This window comes from Poecilia mexicana, unplaced genomic scaffold (assembly GCF_051168715.1).
Source record: "Poecilia mexicana isolate PSO_F unplaced genomic scaffold, ASM5116871v1 scaffold_19, whole genome shotgun sequence".
NCBI lineage: Eukaryota > Metazoa > Chordata > Actinopteri > Cyprinodontiformes > Poeciliidae > Poecilia > Poecilia mexicana.
Genome location: NW_028263388.1, coordinates 20,347,422 through 20,367,819, shown reverse-complemented (window position 1 = coordinate 20,367,819; position 20,398 = coordinate 20,347,422). Strand labels below are relative to the sequence as shown.

Below are 20,398 nucleotides of genomic sequence, written 5' to 3'. Positions count from 1 at the left end.
TAATTGGCTTTGTTTACAAAGAACCTTTCTAGGTTGTCATTTTAGGACTTTAATATTTTTGATGTGGGTGACATCTGCTGGTAACAAGAAGCTATTACAATTTGACTGGTGAGATCTATTCATAACGATACAACATTCCCCGCAAGCGATGACTGGCGGTCGAGCGACATGCGATTTGTTTTGCTGATAATAACAAACAGCTAAGTGTTTTCGTAGCTTTATGATTCTACACTGAGGAACCTTTTAACATTTTTCAGCATCACGCCTTGCTGTTACACCAGCGTTTTTAACTATAAGTGTAAAATGAAGATACTGAGATAAACATCAACAGTAAAAAAGTAAATAACAAACCGTTGCCTTTTGGCGCCCTCTCGTGGCGACTTGCTATAAATACAAATTGACTAAAGAAATGTGCGTAGTGTCACGGTTTTTATTGCTCCTTAACAGGTTAAAGAGTTAACTATGATTATGAGAAATGCAGTTATTAGTCAATTTTTTCCCCCAATTTGATTTAAGTTTTGGAGTTTGGTGATCAGCATGACCTCCCTCTAGAATATCTGCAGCATCTTTCTGCAAATACTGACGGGTCTGAGCTTCCACATGAAGAAAAGTTAAACTAATGTTCTCTATGAGGCCTTCACAGAACAGCTGGATTGATATTATACACAGCTGGGCTTTATTGACATCAAAAAACAGCTGGAAAGAACTAGATTTTACTGAGGGGTATCAGAGTAAAAGGGGCAAAACATCACTATGTTGGTCTCTCTCACAAAATCAAAATAAAATACTTTTGAAGTTTATAAAAAAAATGTAGAAAAGCTCGCAACTGGAGTGTTATCAGTCCCTATTTGTGAAAATTTTTCTTGAAAAACAAAATAATAACTAAACATAATAATAAATGTACAGATATTTGAAGAAAAGGCATAATAATAATAATAATAATAATAATAATAATAATAATAATAATAATAATAATCGGCTCACGACATTTCTGGTTCGTCCACTTTGAATTTTGAATTTCCGACGGCAGCTGAAGGCATCACAGAGCTCGGTTTCTCCTCGTTATGTAGAACAGGTCGGCAATCACAGCGGGACAGGCATATGGTCAGAGAGTGGGAGAGGGGAGGGCAGAAAAAGCGCCAGAGAGTGAGATGAAGCTGGAGAATCTGTCACTTTCAGAGAGACTCAGATATTTTTATTCACCCGCATCTGCTTCAATTTGACCGCCGGACAGTTAACAACAAACTGCGCCGATAGTTAAATCGCTGCTGCTGCTTCTTCCGACTGGGTTTTAAAGCCGGACATTGGTGCGCTCGGCTGCGGGGAGGTGACAGGCTGGATGCCATGGACCCGCTGCTGCCCACAGACCCGGAGATGATGGAGCGAGAGGCGGACAAGGATGCGCGGAGGAAGATCCAGTTCTCGGTCCCGTCCTCCATCTCTCTGCAGCTGGATCCGCGACAGGTGGAGATGGTGAGACCCCACAGCGTGATAAACCTGTGCTTAACACCTCCAGGGACGTTTAAATGTTTAAATGTTTAAAGTGTAGATTTTGAAAGATAGTGGACCAATGTAAAGTTTACCGTGATAATATTAAATTAAACGCAATATAAGCGCATCTTAGTCAATTAAAATATCATTAAAAAGTTTCAATATTTTAGAAATTCAGTTCAAAAAGTTCACATTTTAAGTTGTAGAAGTTGTACATAAAACTGTACACATGCCAGTTTTTTATTTTATTTTACTTTTTTGATATTTGACATGTTTTCACTACAAACCAAACCAAATAGCTGGAGAAAAACAAACAAAAAAGTTGCAATAAACCTTGTATCTAATTCTTTGTTGAGGCTCAGTTCACCTTGGTCATTTGGCTCCTTTAGCTAACGTCAGATGTTGCAGAGAGGTTACAACAAATCAAAATGATCTCAAAGGTATCAGTCAGGTGAAACTGGTTCATTTAATTCAGATATGCTGGAGAAGGGATGCATCTAAATGTTGCAGAATAGCAGCTCTTGGGGAGTGGAGTTATTTCAAAGAAAACATTCAGTCCTGGCTAAAATCGCCTAAAATCTTTTGCAAAAATGTGTTGTGGCTGGATGAAGCAAAATGTAAACTTTTGGGCCACATTTCCATAACCTATGACTCCCAACTGTACACCCAAATCACTTAATCGTAGTAAAATTTAACTTTTGGCTTTGCCGAATCAGAGTCCAGGACAAATTCAGACAGAAAATCACCTGAAGACGAATGTGGACGATACATTTGGAGAACTTCTGCAAAATATAGTTAAGTCAAGGTGATACACAAGTCAAGATGGCATTTTAATAAGGGTGTGTGATTGAGTCTGCAACATTTTAATTTAATAATAGTTACAAAGTAACTCCGCGAGCAGTACTGCTACACAGCCGTTAGAAAAACAAGCACCGTTGCACAACCGTCGTCTCCTAGCAACGGCGGAGTGACGCTGACCCCCTTCCACAGCCACGTCAAACTGCGACACAACTAGTAAATAACACACACAAAAACACACAAAACAGTATTAATTTACCTCCATGTACACCACTATAGACTCATTGCACACAGAGTAAACTATTCTAAGCCAAACTTTTTCCTTCCATTCAACTTTCTGTTGTTATGGTAGGATAAAACGCCTAGTAGTTTCTTTAGCAATGACCTCAAAAGAACAAATGTGTATTTGTGACATGGAGAGGTCAGATCAAGGTCATAATGGTGGACATTTAATGATAACTTCTGTTGGTAGTTTCAGATACTTTGCTGCTTTTTTTGTTTTTGCCGACATATTCCTGGCGCATGAGACTTTTATAGAAGTTTGAGGTTAAAATGCTCTTGCATAACAAGACTTCGCCAAACTCCATTTCGCTCCACATTACCCTGTGGGCAGCAGCTCTAGGATTAAGCTGAGCTGTGCTGCCTTATAGTTTTGGAGCCTTTAAAAGTAATGAGGGTTGTCTGCCCTTCAAAAGAGTGGAGGATGAGGAGGAAGTGAGGGATAAAGCAGCCATCTGTAAAGCCGAAAATGAGATTTGTCTGAGCATAACAGAAGCAGCAGAAGCACATATGTGAAAGGAAAGAAGGTCACGTTTTTACTCATGTAAAGGGAGGAGGTGCCCTGTGTGTGTTTGTTATGTAAAAGGAGCCTTGAGCCTGAGGCTGAATCTTTCTAAATCAAGTGCAGGTGAAACATGCAGACAATTGTGAAGCGAATTGTATATTTTTCTTTTGCATCAAATAGTCCTAAGATTGCATTCTGCTGCCTGGAGCGAAACCCTTACTGGATGGAGACAGGTGCCATGTCAAAGATCCGAATAATTTTCCCCAAGTGGACGATGAGAAACTTTTCAATAAAACATCTGTTTGGAAAGCTTGTTCTTTCCTGGAATGCATAAATAAACTAATAAATCAATCATCACCAGCCACTCAAATACTTCTTGCACATCTGCTGTTTATAGCTCTCTTGTCCCCAGAGCGTCGGACTACTTTCTATGCCCCGTCTAGAGCAGAAGCGTATCATCGTTTGCTTCAGCACCCCCAGTTACAGAGGCTCGCAAAAGTGGCTTCAGTTAGTCCTCGGACTTTTTCACATGTTGTCACATTGAAACCAGAAATAACAACGTCATCTTATTGGGATTTTAAATGATAGACACAAAGTAGTGCATAGCTGAAATGTAAGGAAGTGTACCTTTTACATGAACTCTATATAAGGTCAACTGGAAATAATAACCGGCAGAACTAACCTAATTAGAAAACAGAGTCGATCTGTGTGTGATTGTTCTGTAAAGGCTAACATCAGAAAACCAAAAAACACAGTTATCCTCTCCAAAGATCGCTTAAAATTTGCCACAAGTCCTGAAGGAAGTACAGGAAACTTGGGAAGGAATTTGGCTTTTGCTCATAGAATAGAAAAGTATTACATTTTTGTTCATCTTTTTTTTTTATAGCAAAAACTAATGCTCATCACCTTGATTTTTTTTTTTAAAAAGAACAGTTACACATGGATGGTGGTGGCTGCATCATGCTGTGGGAAGCTGATCAGTGTTGAAATATGGATACAGATAAATGCAAATCAGTGCAGGAAGAACAGCAGTTAGATATGTAGAGTTAAAACTAAAACCATGTAATGAATAGGAATGAACTCATATTCATGGGTTAAAATGGTCTAATCCAAGGGTGTCAAACTCATTTTCAGTTTGGGCCAAATCAAAATCATGAATGCTCTTAAAGGGCCTGTTGTGCCAGAATGTATTGATAAAACCTGTCTACAAACTGTTACAATATCAATGAATTATTAACATTAAATAATGTTATTGAACATCTTTTCAGTCCCTCCAGGATTTCATGATTTCTTAAAGGATTTTTGTAATTAAAATCAAATATTGCAAATATTTGTGCTTATTTTTGACGGTAAATGTGACTTTTTATTACTCACTGTGTAGATCATGGATTATAATCTGACATCAGTTGTACAAATAAGACAGGTTTAACAATTTTTGAGAAAAATCCGCAATAAACTCCCAATTATGTATTAGCGCAAAAAAGTGCGGTGATTTGTTGATTTTGTGTGAATTTCCACAATAATTATCAAGAAACTGAAGGGACTGATTGATATAATTTGGCAGTAAACAGATAATATTATGTTATTTGATTGATAACATAATATTTGAACAGACTTAGTGTTTATCTACAATCTAGAGTGCGACATAAAAAGCTATGACGGGCCGGATTTGGCCCACGAACCTTGAGTTTGACACATGTGGTCTAATCAAAGTCCAGACCTGAGTTGATGACATGAATGCTGCCCATCCAATCAAAAAGAACTATAAAGATATCAGTTACCAGACTGTGATTGCAGTATTGGAGTCTGAATATTACACAGTAAATCATTTCTTTTTACTATCAGTTCATTACATGAAGTCCTATTAAAAGAAAACATTAGAAAATGTAAAAACAATTAGCATGAACACTTTTGTCAGGCACCATGTTGTTATTTGGATCCCTGATTGAAATATCTGAACCTGATCTTTGGTTCTGTTTACATTCTCACATGCATGCGGTTCAGATTCAGTTGTTTCTTTTCCCCTTGTTAGTATTCATTTAGTCTTTCTAAGCAGATATTTCCGCCAATCACTCAAGCCAGTTTTCCTTCCAAGAAAACCATTTTGGCGGTTTTTCAGCTTCACATCATAATTGTTTGCTTCTGTTTTTAGTTTTCTACATTTCTTTTTGTATCTTCTACTACATAAGTTGCTTGAACTTCTGGTTTTCCTAGTTCTACGTGTTGATATGGCTCACTACCTTGTCTTTCCCTCTGGGCTGAGAATTGCCATCACCTGTGTTTCATTAGTTTTGACTTCTGGGCCTCCGTTGTTCAGAGTTGGTTCATTAACATCATGGTTCGTTAACTCTGCTTCTCTGCTAAGTCTTGTTGTGTTACCTTAAGCTTTGGGCGTTTCGTTGATCCATCTAAGTCAGGAGTCAAACTCATTTTCTTTTTGCCCCAAATCAAGATCATGAATGTTCTTAAAGGACCGGTTGTGCCAGAATGTTTTTTTTTGTTTTTGTGATCTTTTTGGAAAATAAAAGTGTTTGTGGTAGTAATTTGGAAATATTTTCACTTATGTATGATGGTAATTGTGACCTTTCATAACTCGCTGCATCGTTATGAATTATAACTCATCATTAAGTTGTTTAGTGGAAGCAATAAATACTGCCACCTGCAGGTGGGAGTAAACTGTCATTTAGATGCAAAGTTTCATTTTTGTGAAAAATCTGCAATAATCTCACAATTATGCAATAGCCTGAAAAAATACAGGAATTTGTTGATTTTGCATGAATTTCCACTGTAATTCACAAGAACCTGGAGGGACTGACTCAGCCTAATTGATTCAATTTAGCAGTAAACCGATAAGAGCTGCTTTGAATTGATTGATAAAATAATATTTAAGCACATTGATATTCTGACGGTTCTATTTATGTGTCACTTTAGAGTCTAGAAGGCCACATAAAAAACTGTGGCGGGCCATATTTGGCCCCCGGACCTTGAGTTTGACACGTCATCTAAGAGATTGAGGCCTACCTGTACAGGTCATTTATGCTTCAAACTCCAACAGTTAGGGGCCAAAAACATTTCTGGATTGTTCTCCTGAAGCAAGTCCAGAGGTCATGGAGTACGGCCATGTTCAAGTGCATTCAAGTCACTCAACTGGATGAAGTAACATAGCAGTTCCAGGAATCTGGTCATTGTTTAACGTCTAGAAATGGAGCTCAGCAGTTTAAGCACCCCTGTGACCTTCTTATTTTCCAATATATCCCAGCTTTCTAGTAGGACAGTTAACTATTACAATATTTAGAAAAAGAAAAAGCATTAAAAGCTGAGGAAGAATCAACCAAGGATGGAGGCTACAGATTAAAAAAAGATTAGCTGAGGACTGAATTAAGGGCAAGGGCAGTTAAAGCCAAGAACTAAATTTCATCCCAGAGCTCCAAACACAAACTGACGGGAAGTTATTTAATTTACAGGAATGACAGAGTATTTGCTCAGTTATCAATTAATAAGTATGGCATTTTGCATGCAGCAGAAATTATACGAAATATTGAACAGTTTTAGCCAGAAGTTCTGGAAGTGGGAATAATGCTTAGGTTTTCATTTTAGCTGAGTCTTTGATAATTAAAGCAGGTCACATGTTCAAGGAATTTTAAAGGTAAGTAAATAAATAAATGCAAAGACTGAATACTTACAGAGCTGATCCCTTTCCTTCATTAACACTTCTAGGAATTAAGTGAGAATTGTTAATCACAAACGGAGAAAACATGACGAACCTTTCAGTCTACCAAAATGACTTCAGAGTGCAGAAAAGACCACAACCAGAGACATTATTCAACAAAATGCCTCACGCATATTCAGAAAGTTATCTTACTGGTGCAACATTACAGGTTAAATACAAATTATATGCTTTTTTTCATCTGTTCTTCAACAGGTTGCAGGCTAACTGGACTAGACACAGGATTACTAAGAGTATAAAATAAAAGCATTATATGAACCCAACAAGGGATTTATGGCTCCACCCTCTGATCTTTACGGCTAAAGGGATTGAGAATCTGTCTAAAAGCCTCTTTAGGAACCAGTTCTGACCCCACACTGCATTTATAGCTTATAAATGTTGTGATTTTAGACTCTAGAGGTTAAATGTTACTCTTAATTATTAACTAACTCTTACTTGTAGCACACAGTGTGGAAGTTTGATTTTTAGTTAACAGGAAAAGAAATAAAAACTGCAAAAAGTTTGATTAATTGTGTACAAAAACATGTAACGAAATGTCTTTGGTCCAACTGTCTTTACTTCAACCAACAACAGAATAGTGATGGTGATGCACAGCATGTCAAAACTCAAAGCAGATGGGCTAAAGCGTAGGAAGACCACACGGGGAGCCACCTCCTGTCAGATAACGACAAAAAACTGAGGCTATTTGTTCACAGACTGCAAAAAACTTTACCAATTTTCAGCTGCAACATCCAGATCATTGGGTCAGAATTGGGTGTAAACAACATGAAGTAACACTGGCTGGCTGTGTTTCCATTGAAAATGTGCGTAAAACTTTACAGTCGGAAAAAACACAAAATGTGCTGTTTCCATTAAAAAAGAAATGCAATTGAAATCACGCATTAAGACATTAAAAAACATGTCGTGCCATGATCCTTCTACCGCTTCTTGTCGTCTTCTTCGTCTATTCTGCCAGTAGTAGCATCCGATTTTTGATCGCATGACTTGTGCGATGCGAATTAAGAGATAACGTTACAGTTTTGTGAAGTACACTAATTTTGATACTGCCAAAAACCCACCTCTTTCTAGTTCCAAAACTTTACATTGAAAAATTGACATTTTTTCCGTTAAGCAAATTTATTTTCAAAATGTGAAATTGCACGATTTTAAGGCTAATGAAAATGTTGTTATTGTCTCTATAGTTCAACAATTTTTGACCAAATCCTGGATATGTCAGCAATGGATCCCATAGTCCATGCCTTGGAATCTAAAACAATCTCTTGAATAGATTTTAATTCTCAGTTTTCCCAATAAATGTTTGTACACTTATTTTATTTCGCTCAATCTTCCATTTCTTTGCTCGGAAAAAATCAGCTTCTTTACCCATAACCTTTTTTTTTGTCAGAGACTGTCTGCTGGTTGACTGTAAAGTCATCAGTCTTTTCATTGACTGTGCTGCCAGAAGATAACATTACAGTATCACGGTTTCCCCTTGAAAACTTGCTAAGCCTGGCGGTTTATTCATCCAGCGTAAAACTGCGTGTTTTTGAGTTAAACCTTTTTAAAGGTTGACAGAAAATTTGAAAATATCACTTGATAATTATGTGTTATTAAAAGATTGGAAGATTAATACCTGAAAACCAACTATAAAGTCTTAAGAAATGCAATCATTTTAAAAAGACTTAAATAAAAAAGCAATACTAAGCCTGGTGGCCCGCCAGGCTTCTAATACAGTGGGGGAAACCATGAGTATTATACGTTTTTTATTTGTCTACTGTCAATTTCTAATAATAAAAAAAAAAGCTGAACTTTTGGTTTTCATCGGGCAGAAATATTGACAGAGTTGGGCAGTTTTGGAAATCAAGAAACACATTCAGGTGTAGAAAGGAGAACACAGGAAAACCCCTGAAGGTCAGCAGGATCCGTACCATAACCTTGTTTCTGTGAGGTGATACTACATGGAAATCCAATGTGCTGAATTTCTAAAACCAAGGAAAAAATCCCACTTCCTGCTGTGTACATGTGTAAAAAAACACTTTACACAGCTCTAACCTCCCACTGGTGTTTTTGTATCTCAGATTTTCATAACAACAACATTCAGTATGAGCTTGACCTTCTGCCTCCACTTGCAACAAAGGTCTACATCTCAAAAGCTCTCAAACAGGCGCCTAGGTTCTGATTTTCACTGAGATTTCTGTCTATTTCTTTCTGTGATGCTTTTAAATCATATTCTCAAATATCAGCAGTATATTAGGTTGAAGAGATAAATTTTCCAAACGGAGGGAAGCAGAGGCAGTAGGAGGAGCCGCCCACATGTATTTTGCCTACGCTGCTGTCCTTCCTTCTGCAGGTGCTCCAATAATAAAATAATACTCATAGTAACATGCTAGAACCTGAAAAGGTATAATTACAAAAATAAATATTTCCTGAAAAGCAGAAATAATATATTTGAAAATAAAAGCCTTTAAATGTTTCCAAAGTGCAAATGTTATAGTAATAAAAGTAATGTTTTAAATGTGAAAATATTTTAAATTGAAAGCATTTCATGGATGTTGCAGCAATGCACTGAATCACTAAAGTGGGGGAAACTTTACCTGGTTTATAGAGTTTGGGGTGCCTCTGCTAGGAACTATTTTTGGACAAGTTGCTAAGAAAGCTGGATCTTTGTTCTGCACTTCATAAGTTGCATAACTTTTGTAGCCGATGACTCACGCTGCTTTGTAAATAACAAATAGCTGTTACGCATCTCATAGCAAGAAAAAAAGGACAATAAAGGTACAAATCTAAATTTCACCATTGATAAAAAAACATACAATGAAGCAAAACTTGTGTAGTGTTGGAAAGAACAAGATATTTACATTTACATTTTTCTCATCGTCTAACATTAAATCAGACAAATGTCTCCTGTTTTACATCAGGATTACCCAAGCTGGTTAATTTGTTATATGCCAGACTAAAGAACACATTTTTAGATATTTTAAAAAAATATATTTTAAAGATTGGTGTGTATTAAAATATTCGGGAGACGGCAGTAGGTTTAATTAAACATTTTTATTTAAAAAAAAAAATCACATCTGTAGATGAGTTTTAGGGTTTTACCCTTTCTAGTGAGACGTCATGGCAAAAATCCAGAAAAACATCTGTGAACCTCAACATGTCTGATCAATCCTTGGGTAGAAATGCATAAAGATCACCAAGTCATTCGTTCAAACAATTATATGCATCACGGACGACACGAGAGGCCATGGCAGCATTTAGGAAAGAAACAAGTTTAGTGTGTTGGTGTGAAACGAGATCCCCAACTCCAGAACAAAAGCAAAAGGTCCTGGTTGCAAACTCATAAAAAATGGAAATGTACGCAGCCTTACACACTGCAGTTTGATACAAGCAAATACAGACAGAAAATTCTCTTTTTGTCTTTGCAAAGATTCGACGCCGGAGGCCAACACCTGCCACTCTCTTCAAACTGACAGACCCGCCATCACCAGAGGAAGACAGCAGCTCGCGTCAGGTACCACCGAGGAGTTACAAGTCAAACCAGAGAACTTTTATATCAAACTTTAATCTTCTTTCATGATGAAGTGCCAGACTTTATTTTTTTTTGCTACTCTTTTTTTATTACACCATTACACAGTGTGGAAATTGGGTGTTTTATAAAGAAAGTGTGTAAATGACAGACAGTTTTTTTCCCCCTAAATTTAACCTACTCTCAAGTTGTAAAGATGCAAACATTTTTTAAGGAATGAACATAGCTGTTTTCAGTTGAAAAGATTGCACTAGAATATTTGAAAATCATATTTAAATAATTTTTTATATTAAAACTAGCAAGAGTTTTTCATGTAACAAATACAATCTAATGTAATTTATGCTGTTGATGTTAAAATATTGTTCTGTTGTTTCCATATGTATGCAGGGCCTTGTAAAAGTATTCACACCCCTTGAACTTTCTCTTTTTCTTGAACTTTGTCGCATTAAAAACACAAACATCAGATTTTATTTAACAGATCAACACAAAGTGAAGTGGATAAAAATAATGTTCAAAATATTTTGCACATGAAGATCTAAAAATGTGACATTTGCATTCAGCTTCTTTACTCTGACACCATTTGGTAAAATGTGGTGCAAGCATTTAACTTCAGAAAGGAGAAATAGAAAATGCATTGAAAAAGATGCTCTCTTTAAATTAAACTAAGGCTAATTTTATTTTATCTTTTGGCGTCTGAAGTGGAAAAAGGTTTAGATCACGGCATTTGTAAGAGCTGGAATTACTTATAGTTAAAAAATTGTGAAAATAATTTCAAATAAATTCCCAGAATTCAGAAAAGACTAACTGGTGGAAACTTTCAGAAGCAGCTCTAATTTCAGTGGAAATATATAATATTTAAAGTGTTTACTTAGAGAGGCTGAATACAGGCCACACTTTTCAGATAGTAATTTGTTGGGGGAAAAAAATCTGAAAATCATTCATCCGGCAGTACTTTGTGTTGGTTCTACCTCATAAAAGCCCAACTAAATACAAGTGAATTTTGTGGTTACAACGTGAAAAAAGTTAGAGAGATTTGCAAACTTTTGTAAGTGTTCATCTCCGAGAAAGTAGACCAGCTCTGCTATAAGATAAGTTGACTAACTCCTTTTAAATCCTCGTTTTAATTTCTGTTTACCTGCAAATTTAAAATATAAAAAGATTAGTAAGTAAAATGGTTAAAAAAAAAAGTTCGAGTTGCTTTCTCTGCCAGACACATCCCGACAAAACTCCAAAAATATTCTTTCTTTCTGTTGTTTTACGACAGTAACAACCTTTCTGTGTCATCTTTTCTTCTACTTTTTATTCCAGCCGTCAGTTACAAATAAAACACATCTCTGTTTTAATTTTCATTTTTTGCATGAAATACTAAAACAAGATAATGTTGGGCTGTCTTAGTCCCCTCCCCAGATGTCAATTGAAACATCTGTCTGCTGCGAACAGTGATTCTCATTCATTGCTTCCACAGTGGGTTCTGGGTGAAAATGGATCCACGAAAGCCAAACTGGTTCACATGGCAACCTACCAGCCACCCTCACTTAAAGGTAAATGCCTTTTTTTTTAATTATCTTGCAAATGTGTCCTCATTCTTTTATCACATACCACAAACATGAATGGAGAATCCAATGCTGAGTTGGAACATGTCCGTCAAAATCCAGACATTTGTATCCACAGTCTGATTTGTTGGTTTCTGTGTCGCCTATGAGTGTGGATCAGTGTGCCATGTCAGATTAGGAGCAAAAACAGCTGTGGGTCCGTTCTGGATCATCCTGGATTAGGGGCTGCAGCTGCAACATGCTCTCTTTCACATATTCAGACATGCTGCTGCTAATGCTAGCAAAAATATTTCTCTGTTTGTTCGTGGGGGAGCAAGTTTAAGTTTACTTTTAAAGTATCTAAAAGACAGCATATTGGTCTCTGTAACCTGCTGCTCTGTTGCTGGATGTTAATAATTTTGGCCAGAGATGATAAAAGAATTGGGTCATGATTTTAAATATGAAGGTACCATTTTCATGAGGTTTTTTTGCTTCTTTAATTTCCCCATAAAACTAAGAAATTGATTAAAAAAAACTTTTAAATGGACTGTGGACTTGAGGATATTAGGAAATCTTGCTCACCCAACATGAGCAGAAATACTGACAGAAATGTTGCCAGATGCAGCACTTTTACAGCAGAAGACAAATGAAAAAATACAGAATTTCTACTTTTTGCTTCCACAAAGTAGAATTAGCACTGCGGTACAGCAAGCTGTCACAGGAAGCTAGAAAGGAAGCTTAAAGGTAGATTTTGGCTCAAAAGTCTTCAAATTCTTTGAGATAAGTTTTCTTTTCTCTCTCTTTCTGTTTGGTGGCCATTTTAGCAGATAATTGATGAGCATGTATGGAGGACCAGAGTTAGAAATAAATGCAGTAATACATTTATTTGGAGAAGGTCCACAAATGCACTAAAACACTGAAACAATTTAATAATTTATTCATATATCAGTAGGACAGTTTTTCCAACCATGCTGTTGGCCCAGGTTTTGTCCCTCGGGTTTATTTCATGATCTAAGCTCTGCTGTTTTGGAAAGTACAGCTGGAGAACCAAATGAAATGACTAGCTTACCTAGTGACACTGCAAATGAAAATAAATCGTTTCATAAGACGTTAACGCTGTCAATGATGAGTAATCACTGCTGATATGGATGGCTTAATGAAGATAAGGTATTCTAACTTTAAGTTCCTCCAGCAACCCATGTAGAAATTTAAATAATCATTTTATATTTAATATGTAGGGGAGTATCGCTAAGGTCACTCCCAGCTCCCTCTGGAAAGGTCAAACTCCCTTGTGCCTGACCTGGTCAGATGAATCATGGTCTGGATTACGTCATATAGGCAGACGGTTGGTTTTGTTATTTATCTGTGACAGAAAACGGCAGCACTACCGAACAAAGACAAGTGATGTTTTAGCATTAGTTCCCTGACCATGTTAGCTAAAAAGGAAGTTTTGAGAACAGAAAAATTGTAGATAAGGAGGTCAGTGTGTTGATTCAGTCCCTAAACGATGTGATCTGCGTCTTATTGAGCAATCAAACATGGTGAATTCACCATCTTTCTTCTTCCTCTTTTGTAAGTTAAACACTTTTAGCCCAAACGTCAAAGACATTAACCCTTCCATCTGTTTGAGTTTCTGTTTTACTAATTTGTGTTTCCAGCTGTCCAGATGTTGGCGGCAGCACACCTGAAGTCTCTGGACAGAGAAGCGCCCTCTTCTGGAGAGGAAGAGGAGCAACCCGATGATGAGGAAAAGCAGCAGGCGGCATCGACTTCAAGTGGGTGGTGCACAGTTTCCCCTCTAATACTGAAGCTTTTTCTGAATAGGAAGTGATTTTCCATTTAAAACTTCTTTCACAGCGGACTTAAGAGAAAAAAGCGAACCTTCAACGGATCTTTGTGAGATGCTGGGAAGTTCAGACGCAAGAGCCGAGACCACAGAACTGGAGGAAGGAAAGGGGGAATGACAAAAAGAAGACAAACTGGCCAAGAGAGTTTGCAGAGAACGCGCCTGTGCAGCACATGCGTGGACATTTTTTGCGTGTACATATGTGCTTTTTAGGTCTGCAGGTGTGTGCATGCATGCAACAATAAAGCTGGAGGTGGAAAAAGAAAGAGCAGAGGAAACATACAATCATCTGGGAAGAATATAAATGAGCAGATATGGGTTAAAGTTTAACCCGAAACAGCCGAGAAAGCTGGAGAAATATTCCATGTCAGCATCAAAACAGGAGTAAGAATTTTAGCTGTAGTTTACTTTCTTGGCTACAAATTGTAAATTAAGATGTTAGACCACATGCACCAAAGTGCCACATAAAAATAAAACTAACATTTACATCAACTACAATAATTGCTACATATACATGTTTGGTGGTAGATTATCAGAATTTCACTCGTTTCACTCTGAAGATGCAAACTTTGTTGAATATTTGCACACAAGGTCAATGGAGGAAAGAGGATAAATAACAGATGATCGCATCTGCACAGCTGCCATCTTAATAATTATGGGAACTAATCCAACTAATCGTGATAATGTAGCCATGTTTATGTGCTGGGACATTATGAACAGGCTTTTGTAAGATGGTCACTGTAGCAAATGTGATCGAGTTGAGAAAGCACTTTTAACTGGCATCGGTAGTCTTGCACAGTTAAATAAATTACCTGGTCATTTATTAATCTTTATATAATATATTAACCTGTGTATATAACTAATGCATTCATTCTTAATAAACCTATTCAAACAGGTTGTTGCTTTAAGTGGGATTGAACAATCTGCCTGTAAAAATTACGCAATAAAATATTTTCCTTTGTGTATCTAACGGGTTAGGTGGTCCAGAATGTGTCACTTTTAAGAATGTCACATATTAATTTTAAGAGAATAAAATGGGTTGTATATTTAGTCTGGTATAATTAACTTTTGATTATCTAAAACGCATGTGTCAAACTCGAGGCCCGCGGGCCAAATGTGGCCCACCACAGCTTTTTATGTAGCCCTCTAAACTCCAATTTACATGAATAAGTCCCTCCGGTTTTTCAATAAATGTGCAAAATTCACTCAATGTTCACACAAAATCTACAAATTCCCACATTTTCTCTGATTTTTACTGCAATTGTTTCTCAAAATTAGCCAAAATCTTTGGGCTTAAGTGACTACTGCCTCAGCCTTACTTGATGTCAAATTATAGACCGCAATCGATATGGCCATTAATAAAAAGATGTGTTTAACATCACACATTAGTACAAATATCATAAAAATTCTTCACAAATATTTATGAAATAGCGGCACAAAATCTGTGATTTTGGTTGTTAAAAAACCCACAAATTCTTTTTTTTTATTTTTAATATCCAGGTTATTTTAATCCTGGATATTTTTAATATCCAGGATTTTTACGTTCAATCAGAACGTAAAAAGACTATTATTTTATTTTAAGAAACACTTATTGGGTGCTGAGACAAAAAGCTTTTTATTGATATTTTTACAGTTGAATTGGTTTTATGAATACATTCTGGCACAACTGGCCCTTTAAGAACATTCAGATTTTTGACATGGGCCAAAATGAACATGAGTTCAAAACCCCTGATCTAAAACACTTAAGTATGGCAAACCAGAAGAAATCTACAGTGAAGTAAAGATTTTATCTCAGTATGCCATGCTGCAGTCTTAGCTCTTTCTCAGATGGTTCTACAACCACTGACTTTTTGAAACATGTGAAATATTTCACGTTTTTCTGGACCAGGAACTCAGGATGCAGTAGGTCAGGAACTTATGATCCCAAAACGACATAATAATCCAAAGCCATTGTGACAATCTGAAGAAGCCTTTTGGATAAGAGGTGAAGGAAAACAAGAAGTGCAGTCACTTTCTGTCTGTCTGTATTCCAGCACTTCAGGATTGTTACGTACTGACTGTGGGTCTGTAGGTGGAACAGGAGTGATCACACCAGGAAGTACCGTAGGCTCCCATTAGTCTTCATTGTTTGAGTTTGACTTACAGGTATAAGTAGCCGTAAAGTGACATCTAGTGCTTAATTTATCCAATTGCACAACATCACACACCAGAAATGCAGATAAATTTCACCACACAGATGAGTAAAACATACTTTTTTTAAAATATTTTGCTCTAAATTATATATTTTTTAGGCTTTTCACATCATGTTATGCTTTCTCAATATAATATATAAACATATATAGAGCATATTTATATAAGCGAACAAGACAGACATTGTTGTTTTATTTTTATAAGGATATAACATAGAATAGATAGATAAAACTTTTACAAATGACAAAATGTTTTGACTACTAGAGGTTTCTGTGTCAGCTGTAGTAGCCGTATTTCACCACTAGGGGTCAGTCTTTAACTGCGTTCCTCACAGCTAAAGCCCGAGAAACTTGGAAAACATTTTTACTTTGGAGGATAAATTCTTTCTCCAATTACATTTAAACTAACTTCTCATTCAAAGAAAAAAAAAACGAGTGTGAATTTATTTGACTGCTCAACTTATATTTGACTAATAAGCAGCAAATGCCAGTGACCTCAATTAATCCTTCTTCGCCTTTACGAAAAACACCCCAGTCACATCATCGACTCCAACCCGCATATCCTGAGGCAGAGTGTAGACTTCAAGCCTGATCAGGGTGTAACCGGTTTCCCTCAAACTCTCACAGACCTGGGCTTCATTCAGGGGGACCACGGGGATCCTCACCCCTGGACCACCGAAATAATAACTCTCTCCCAGGGCTCCGATCAGCATCAGGTGGCCTCCGGGACGAAGCAGCTTCCCGATGTGACCCAGCGCCCTGGTGAAGGCGGGGAGGTCGGGGCTGACGCTCTCCAGGCAGAAGCAGGACACCAGGCAGTCGGCCCCGGTTGACGGAAGCGAGTCCGGAGCCACAGGCTGGGAACAGTGCACGTCAACCGGAAGGATGTCCGACACGACCTGACGCAGCCGGTTAGCCTTCTCAGGCCAAGCTGAGGACCTGGTAAAAACAGCGCTGAACAATCATCAACTTACATGCAATCAGGCAACAAATAGAGTGTCGTTTAAGTATTCAGACACCTTGAATGTGTTTTATCGTGATTATACGTGTTAGAGGAGAGACCCAAACTCCGTGACTCATTGTTCTACTGCTTCGAAACACTTAAGTCAAATTATTGGATCATTAGCAGGACTTTGTAAAACTTGACAGTACTAGAAGTTAAAACATGAGTTTTATTCAGGTTTTTAGCACCCCTCTCTATGTTAAAGTAGCACAATAATTAAGCTAAAAGTTACCCTATGCACACAATTCCTTGCTACTGGTAGCATCACCCTGTGAGGATGCTTTTGTTCAGTCGTATTTAGCCAAATTTTAACCACAAATTTATGGTATTTTACTATTTTATAGTTCAACTCAAAGTGGTGCATCATATTGAAGTGGAAAGAAAAAATATCCAAAGCACTTTTGTATTTGTATTCAGTCCCAAAATAAGTGTTTTGGGATACGTCTCTACCATCTTGGCACATCTAATGCCCAAAACTGTTGGCCAGGGTTATTTGTAAATTTCCTAAAGCTCAGTCCAAAAGGATGCTGAACATCTGTGAGCGCGATTTATAGTCTTAACACACATTCTCAATTGGAATGGACTTTGATTGGACCATTCCGACACATTAATATGCTTTACATACATATAAATAGCACACTTTCAGAGTTTCTCTGAGTTTGACAACCATTTTTCCCTTCAGTTCCTTACAATGCACTACTTTGTGCTGGTCTGCCGCATTTAAATTTGAGGTAGTAGTCTGTCAAAATATGCAAATCATTTCTTTTTATCAAGACACTTTCATACCGTCGGCCCTCCAGCTTGCAGACATGCTCCAGGTAGGGAGTCCAGTCCAGGCTGCATCCTCCCTCATCCTGAAGCCAGCGCCGCAGCTCCCGTCGGTTGATCTCCAAGAAATCTGTCAGGATCAGTTTGTTGAAAACTTCACAGCCACTCATCACCTGATAAAAAGTGGGACCTGATCCGATGTCCACCAGGAGTTCACCGCTCACATCCCCTGGGAGAAATGGGGAGAAGAAAAAAGAAGTAAAGTTGCAGCAGAGACGCTTTAGAGTAGCACAAAAGTTCAACATTTCTTAAACACGTCAGATATGATTTTAGGTAAGCTCTGATCAAACCGTAACAACAGGTTCACTTGAGTGTTTCCATTCGGACAAAAAAAAAATACAAAGACGCTGCACTAAAACTTTTGACAGTACACAAAAGTTACTGGTTATAGTGAGATGGTAGCACATCCGTTCTATGGAAATTACTTTATGACAAACATATTACCTTCGGTGAAAGCTCTGTGTAAACAGTCCAGTTTCCAAGGCACGATGCTGTCTTTTCTTGCAAAATCAGCGCGTGGTGGAGTGTAGTTGTACTGCAAATATGCTGCGGGATCAAATTTCTGGTAGCAGGCTGCCATAGCTGCTATGCCGTTTTCTTTCCCCTTTTCCTCCATCATGTTTCCTCACCTCTGTCTTTGCAGTAGGTCAGTGTTCAGGTGTGCTGCTGCCGCTTGAACGTTGACTTTTATACCTGCGTGTGTCGGTGTATCTGTGCTATTATGTGTGCGTATGTGCTTCGGGCCACTCTTGCAGAGATAGCGATCCTGTTTGTTTTCTTTTTGGCCAATGCTGATAGCATTTGTTCACTTGCTCTGTTTTCTGCCCTGCAGCATTGATGCCATCATATCAGGGGCTTTTCTCCAACACGACACCCATTAATGCAGTACTCTTATGGCCCTTCAGGTCCTTCTCTGCAGTCTAGGATGTACCTTCATAAGACAAATCGCTCATTTCTTTCTCAGTGAGACATTATATTTGATATTCAGGTACAATATGTAGAATAAACAGTAAGTTCTCCTTGATGCAAATACATTTGACAACACCAAACAGTGTGCATCTGTTATTTTTATTTTTTTTAAATCACTGAAAAAAGTTAAAACTTCATTGCACATGTATTTTCAAGCCATGATCTATACAGGTAGATTTTTAGAACATGTTTGAATTTGATTTCTTCTTTGTCTATCAACATGCCACATCTTGACTTGGCAATATTTGCACACGCTGCCTTGCAAATGTTCTCCAACTCTACAAGACTGAGAGGGAAAGTCTGGTCTCATCAGCTAACCAAGCAGTTTGATGAGGACTTGAAGGCCAAAGGTGTCAGATTAACATGAAAAAAGCAACATAATTTCAAAATTCAATAATATTCCATCTTGTTTTCATTTAAGGTAAGAAAATTATTTCACAGCCTCTGCTTTCTTTGTTCTGCTCAACAGAGGTTATATGTTTAAGAGAAATATATTTGAATGTCATTAGCATAACAATACAAATATTAGACCACAAAAGACCAAAACATTTCTCAAGAATGTCAAGTTTCTCATTCTTTATATCTATACTTCTAAAACAAAAAAACAAACAAAAAAAACACACTTTCTACCTTTTACATCAAGGGGAAGGACATGCCAGCCCTTCCCCTTGATGTTTGGTTTGGACAGAACTTTTCCACACACAAATGGTATTTCTCACCAGGAACAGTATGGTTGCTCTGATTTTTTTCAGTTATTATCAGTGTAACTGGTCAGTTTTACCTCATCTGGGCTGAGAATGGGGGTGTTAGTTCTGCCCCCGTGGCAGTTTTATTACAGCCTTGTTCCCACCTGCATAGTTACTTTAGGAAAAAACAAACAGTTGAGAAAATGCTCAGATTCTGTAAAACAGATACACAGCTGGCTCAAGCTAAGATTTATTATGTTTGTTTCATACTTAACTTTAAAACTACTCAATCATTTCTGATTTTTGTATTAACACGTTGCGTTGAAACATTTGCTGTAAATCTTTAATCGTCGTCTTGAATCATTGTTTTTGGAGAGTGAAGTGATTACACAACTCATGTATTCAGATTTGAGATTTGATTATTCCTAAACCATTTTGGCTGTTTTCTGATGGAATACTGTCCACAGTAAAGCACTGTTTACTGACCTTGGCCAAGAAAAAAGCCCCTGCTTCTAGCCTGGCACCTTTCAACCAGATGGCCAATACTCTTCTGGAGACAATTTTTTTCACAATGATCCGGTTTTTATGTTTTGAGTTATTCCTGCATTTTGTTATTTAGCTCCGTGTTTCTTGAGCATTTATTTTGCTCTAGTTGCATTAATTTTTTATTTCTCTATGTTAAAGAAATTATTTTTTGCTGTGTTTTTCTGTCTCCCTGGGTGCCTCAGCCCTCTGCTGCTCCTCATTCAGTAACTCTCTTCTGTTCCTGTTGCCTCTCTGGTTTCACCGTGTTGACTTGCTCTCTTCCTGACATACCACCTGCTTGATAAGTCCAAGTTTTTATTTTTAATAAATCACGCCTTGCATTCATCACTAAGCTGAATCTTGGTCCAGTTTTAATGTGGGACAAGACAGAAATTGAAATATTTCGCAATAGGAAGTATGTTTGGAGCTGTCAAATGAGGGTTCATATCTGAAGATGATGAACTGTCAAGCATAATGATCAAAGTGAGCATAGATCTGTAAGTTACCCTATTATT

At 37.4% G+C, this 20,398-nt stretch overlaps 2 protein-coding genes across 2 annotated transcripts; one reads left to right on the top strand and one right to left on the bottom strand.

The window, feature by feature from the left end:
* Nucleotides 1–1,083: 1,083 nt before the first annotated feature.
* LOC106920905 (protein phosphatase 1 regulatory subunit 1B-like) lies at nt 1,084–14,518 on the top strand. The gene is made up of 5 exons (XM_014992218.2): nt 1,084–1,473; nt 10,207–10,290; nt 11,771–11,846; nt 13,496–13,612; nt 13,695–14,518. Exons 1-5 carry the CDS (start codon nt 1,345–1,347, stop codon nt 13,799–13,801), a joined length of 513 nt encoding a protein of 170 aa, XP_014847704.2. The 5' UTR covers nt 1,084–1,344; the 3' UTR covers nt 13,802–14,518.
* Nucleotides 14,519–15,274: 756 nt separating this feature from the next.
* pnmt (phenylethanolamine N-methyltransferase) lies at nt 15,275–18,569 on the bottom strand. Its single transcript, XM_014992220.2, has 3 exons — nt 18,148–18,569; nt 17,662–17,872; nt 15,275–16,811 (listed from the first exon to the last, which is right to left on the bottom strand). Exons 1-3 carry the CDS (start codon nt 18,320–18,322, stop codon nt 16,373–16,375), a joined length of 825 nt encoding a protein of 274 aa, XP_014847706.2. The 5' UTR covers nt 18,323–18,569; the 3' UTR covers nt 15,275–16,372.
* Nucleotides 18,570–20,398: the final 1,829 nt, after the last annotated feature.

What these genes read in the sequence shown, in the direction of transcription:
- LOC106920905 (XM_014992218.2), top strand. Translation starts at nt 1,345, where the DNA reads ATGGACCCGCTGCTGCCCACAGACCCGGAGATGATGGAGCGAGAGGCG. An exon ending in ATCCGCGACAGGTGGAGATG is followed by an intron (nt 1,474 to 10,206) that starts GTGAGACCCCAC and finishes GTCTTTGCAAAG; the next exon opens with ATTCGACGCCGGAGGCCAAC. An exon ending in CCAGCCACCCTCACTTAAAG is followed by an intron (nt 11,847 to 13,495) that starts GTAAATGCCTTT and finishes TTGTGTTTCCAG; the next exon opens with CTGTCCAGATGTTGGCGGCA.
- pnmt (XM_014992220.2), bottom strand. Translation starts at nt 18,322, where the DNA reads ATGATGGAGGAAAAGGGGAAAGAAAACGGCATAGCAGCTATGGCAGCC. An exon ending in ACACAGAGCTTTCACCGAAG is followed by an intron (nt 17,873 to 18,147) that starts GTAATATGTTTG and finishes CATTTCTCCCAG; the next exon opens with GGGATGTGAGCGGTGAACTC. An exon ending in TGCAAGCTGGAGGGCCGACG is followed by an intron (nt 16,812 to 17,661) that starts GTATGAAAGTGT and finishes TGTTTTTACCAG; the next exon opens with GTCCTCAGCTTGGCCTGAGA.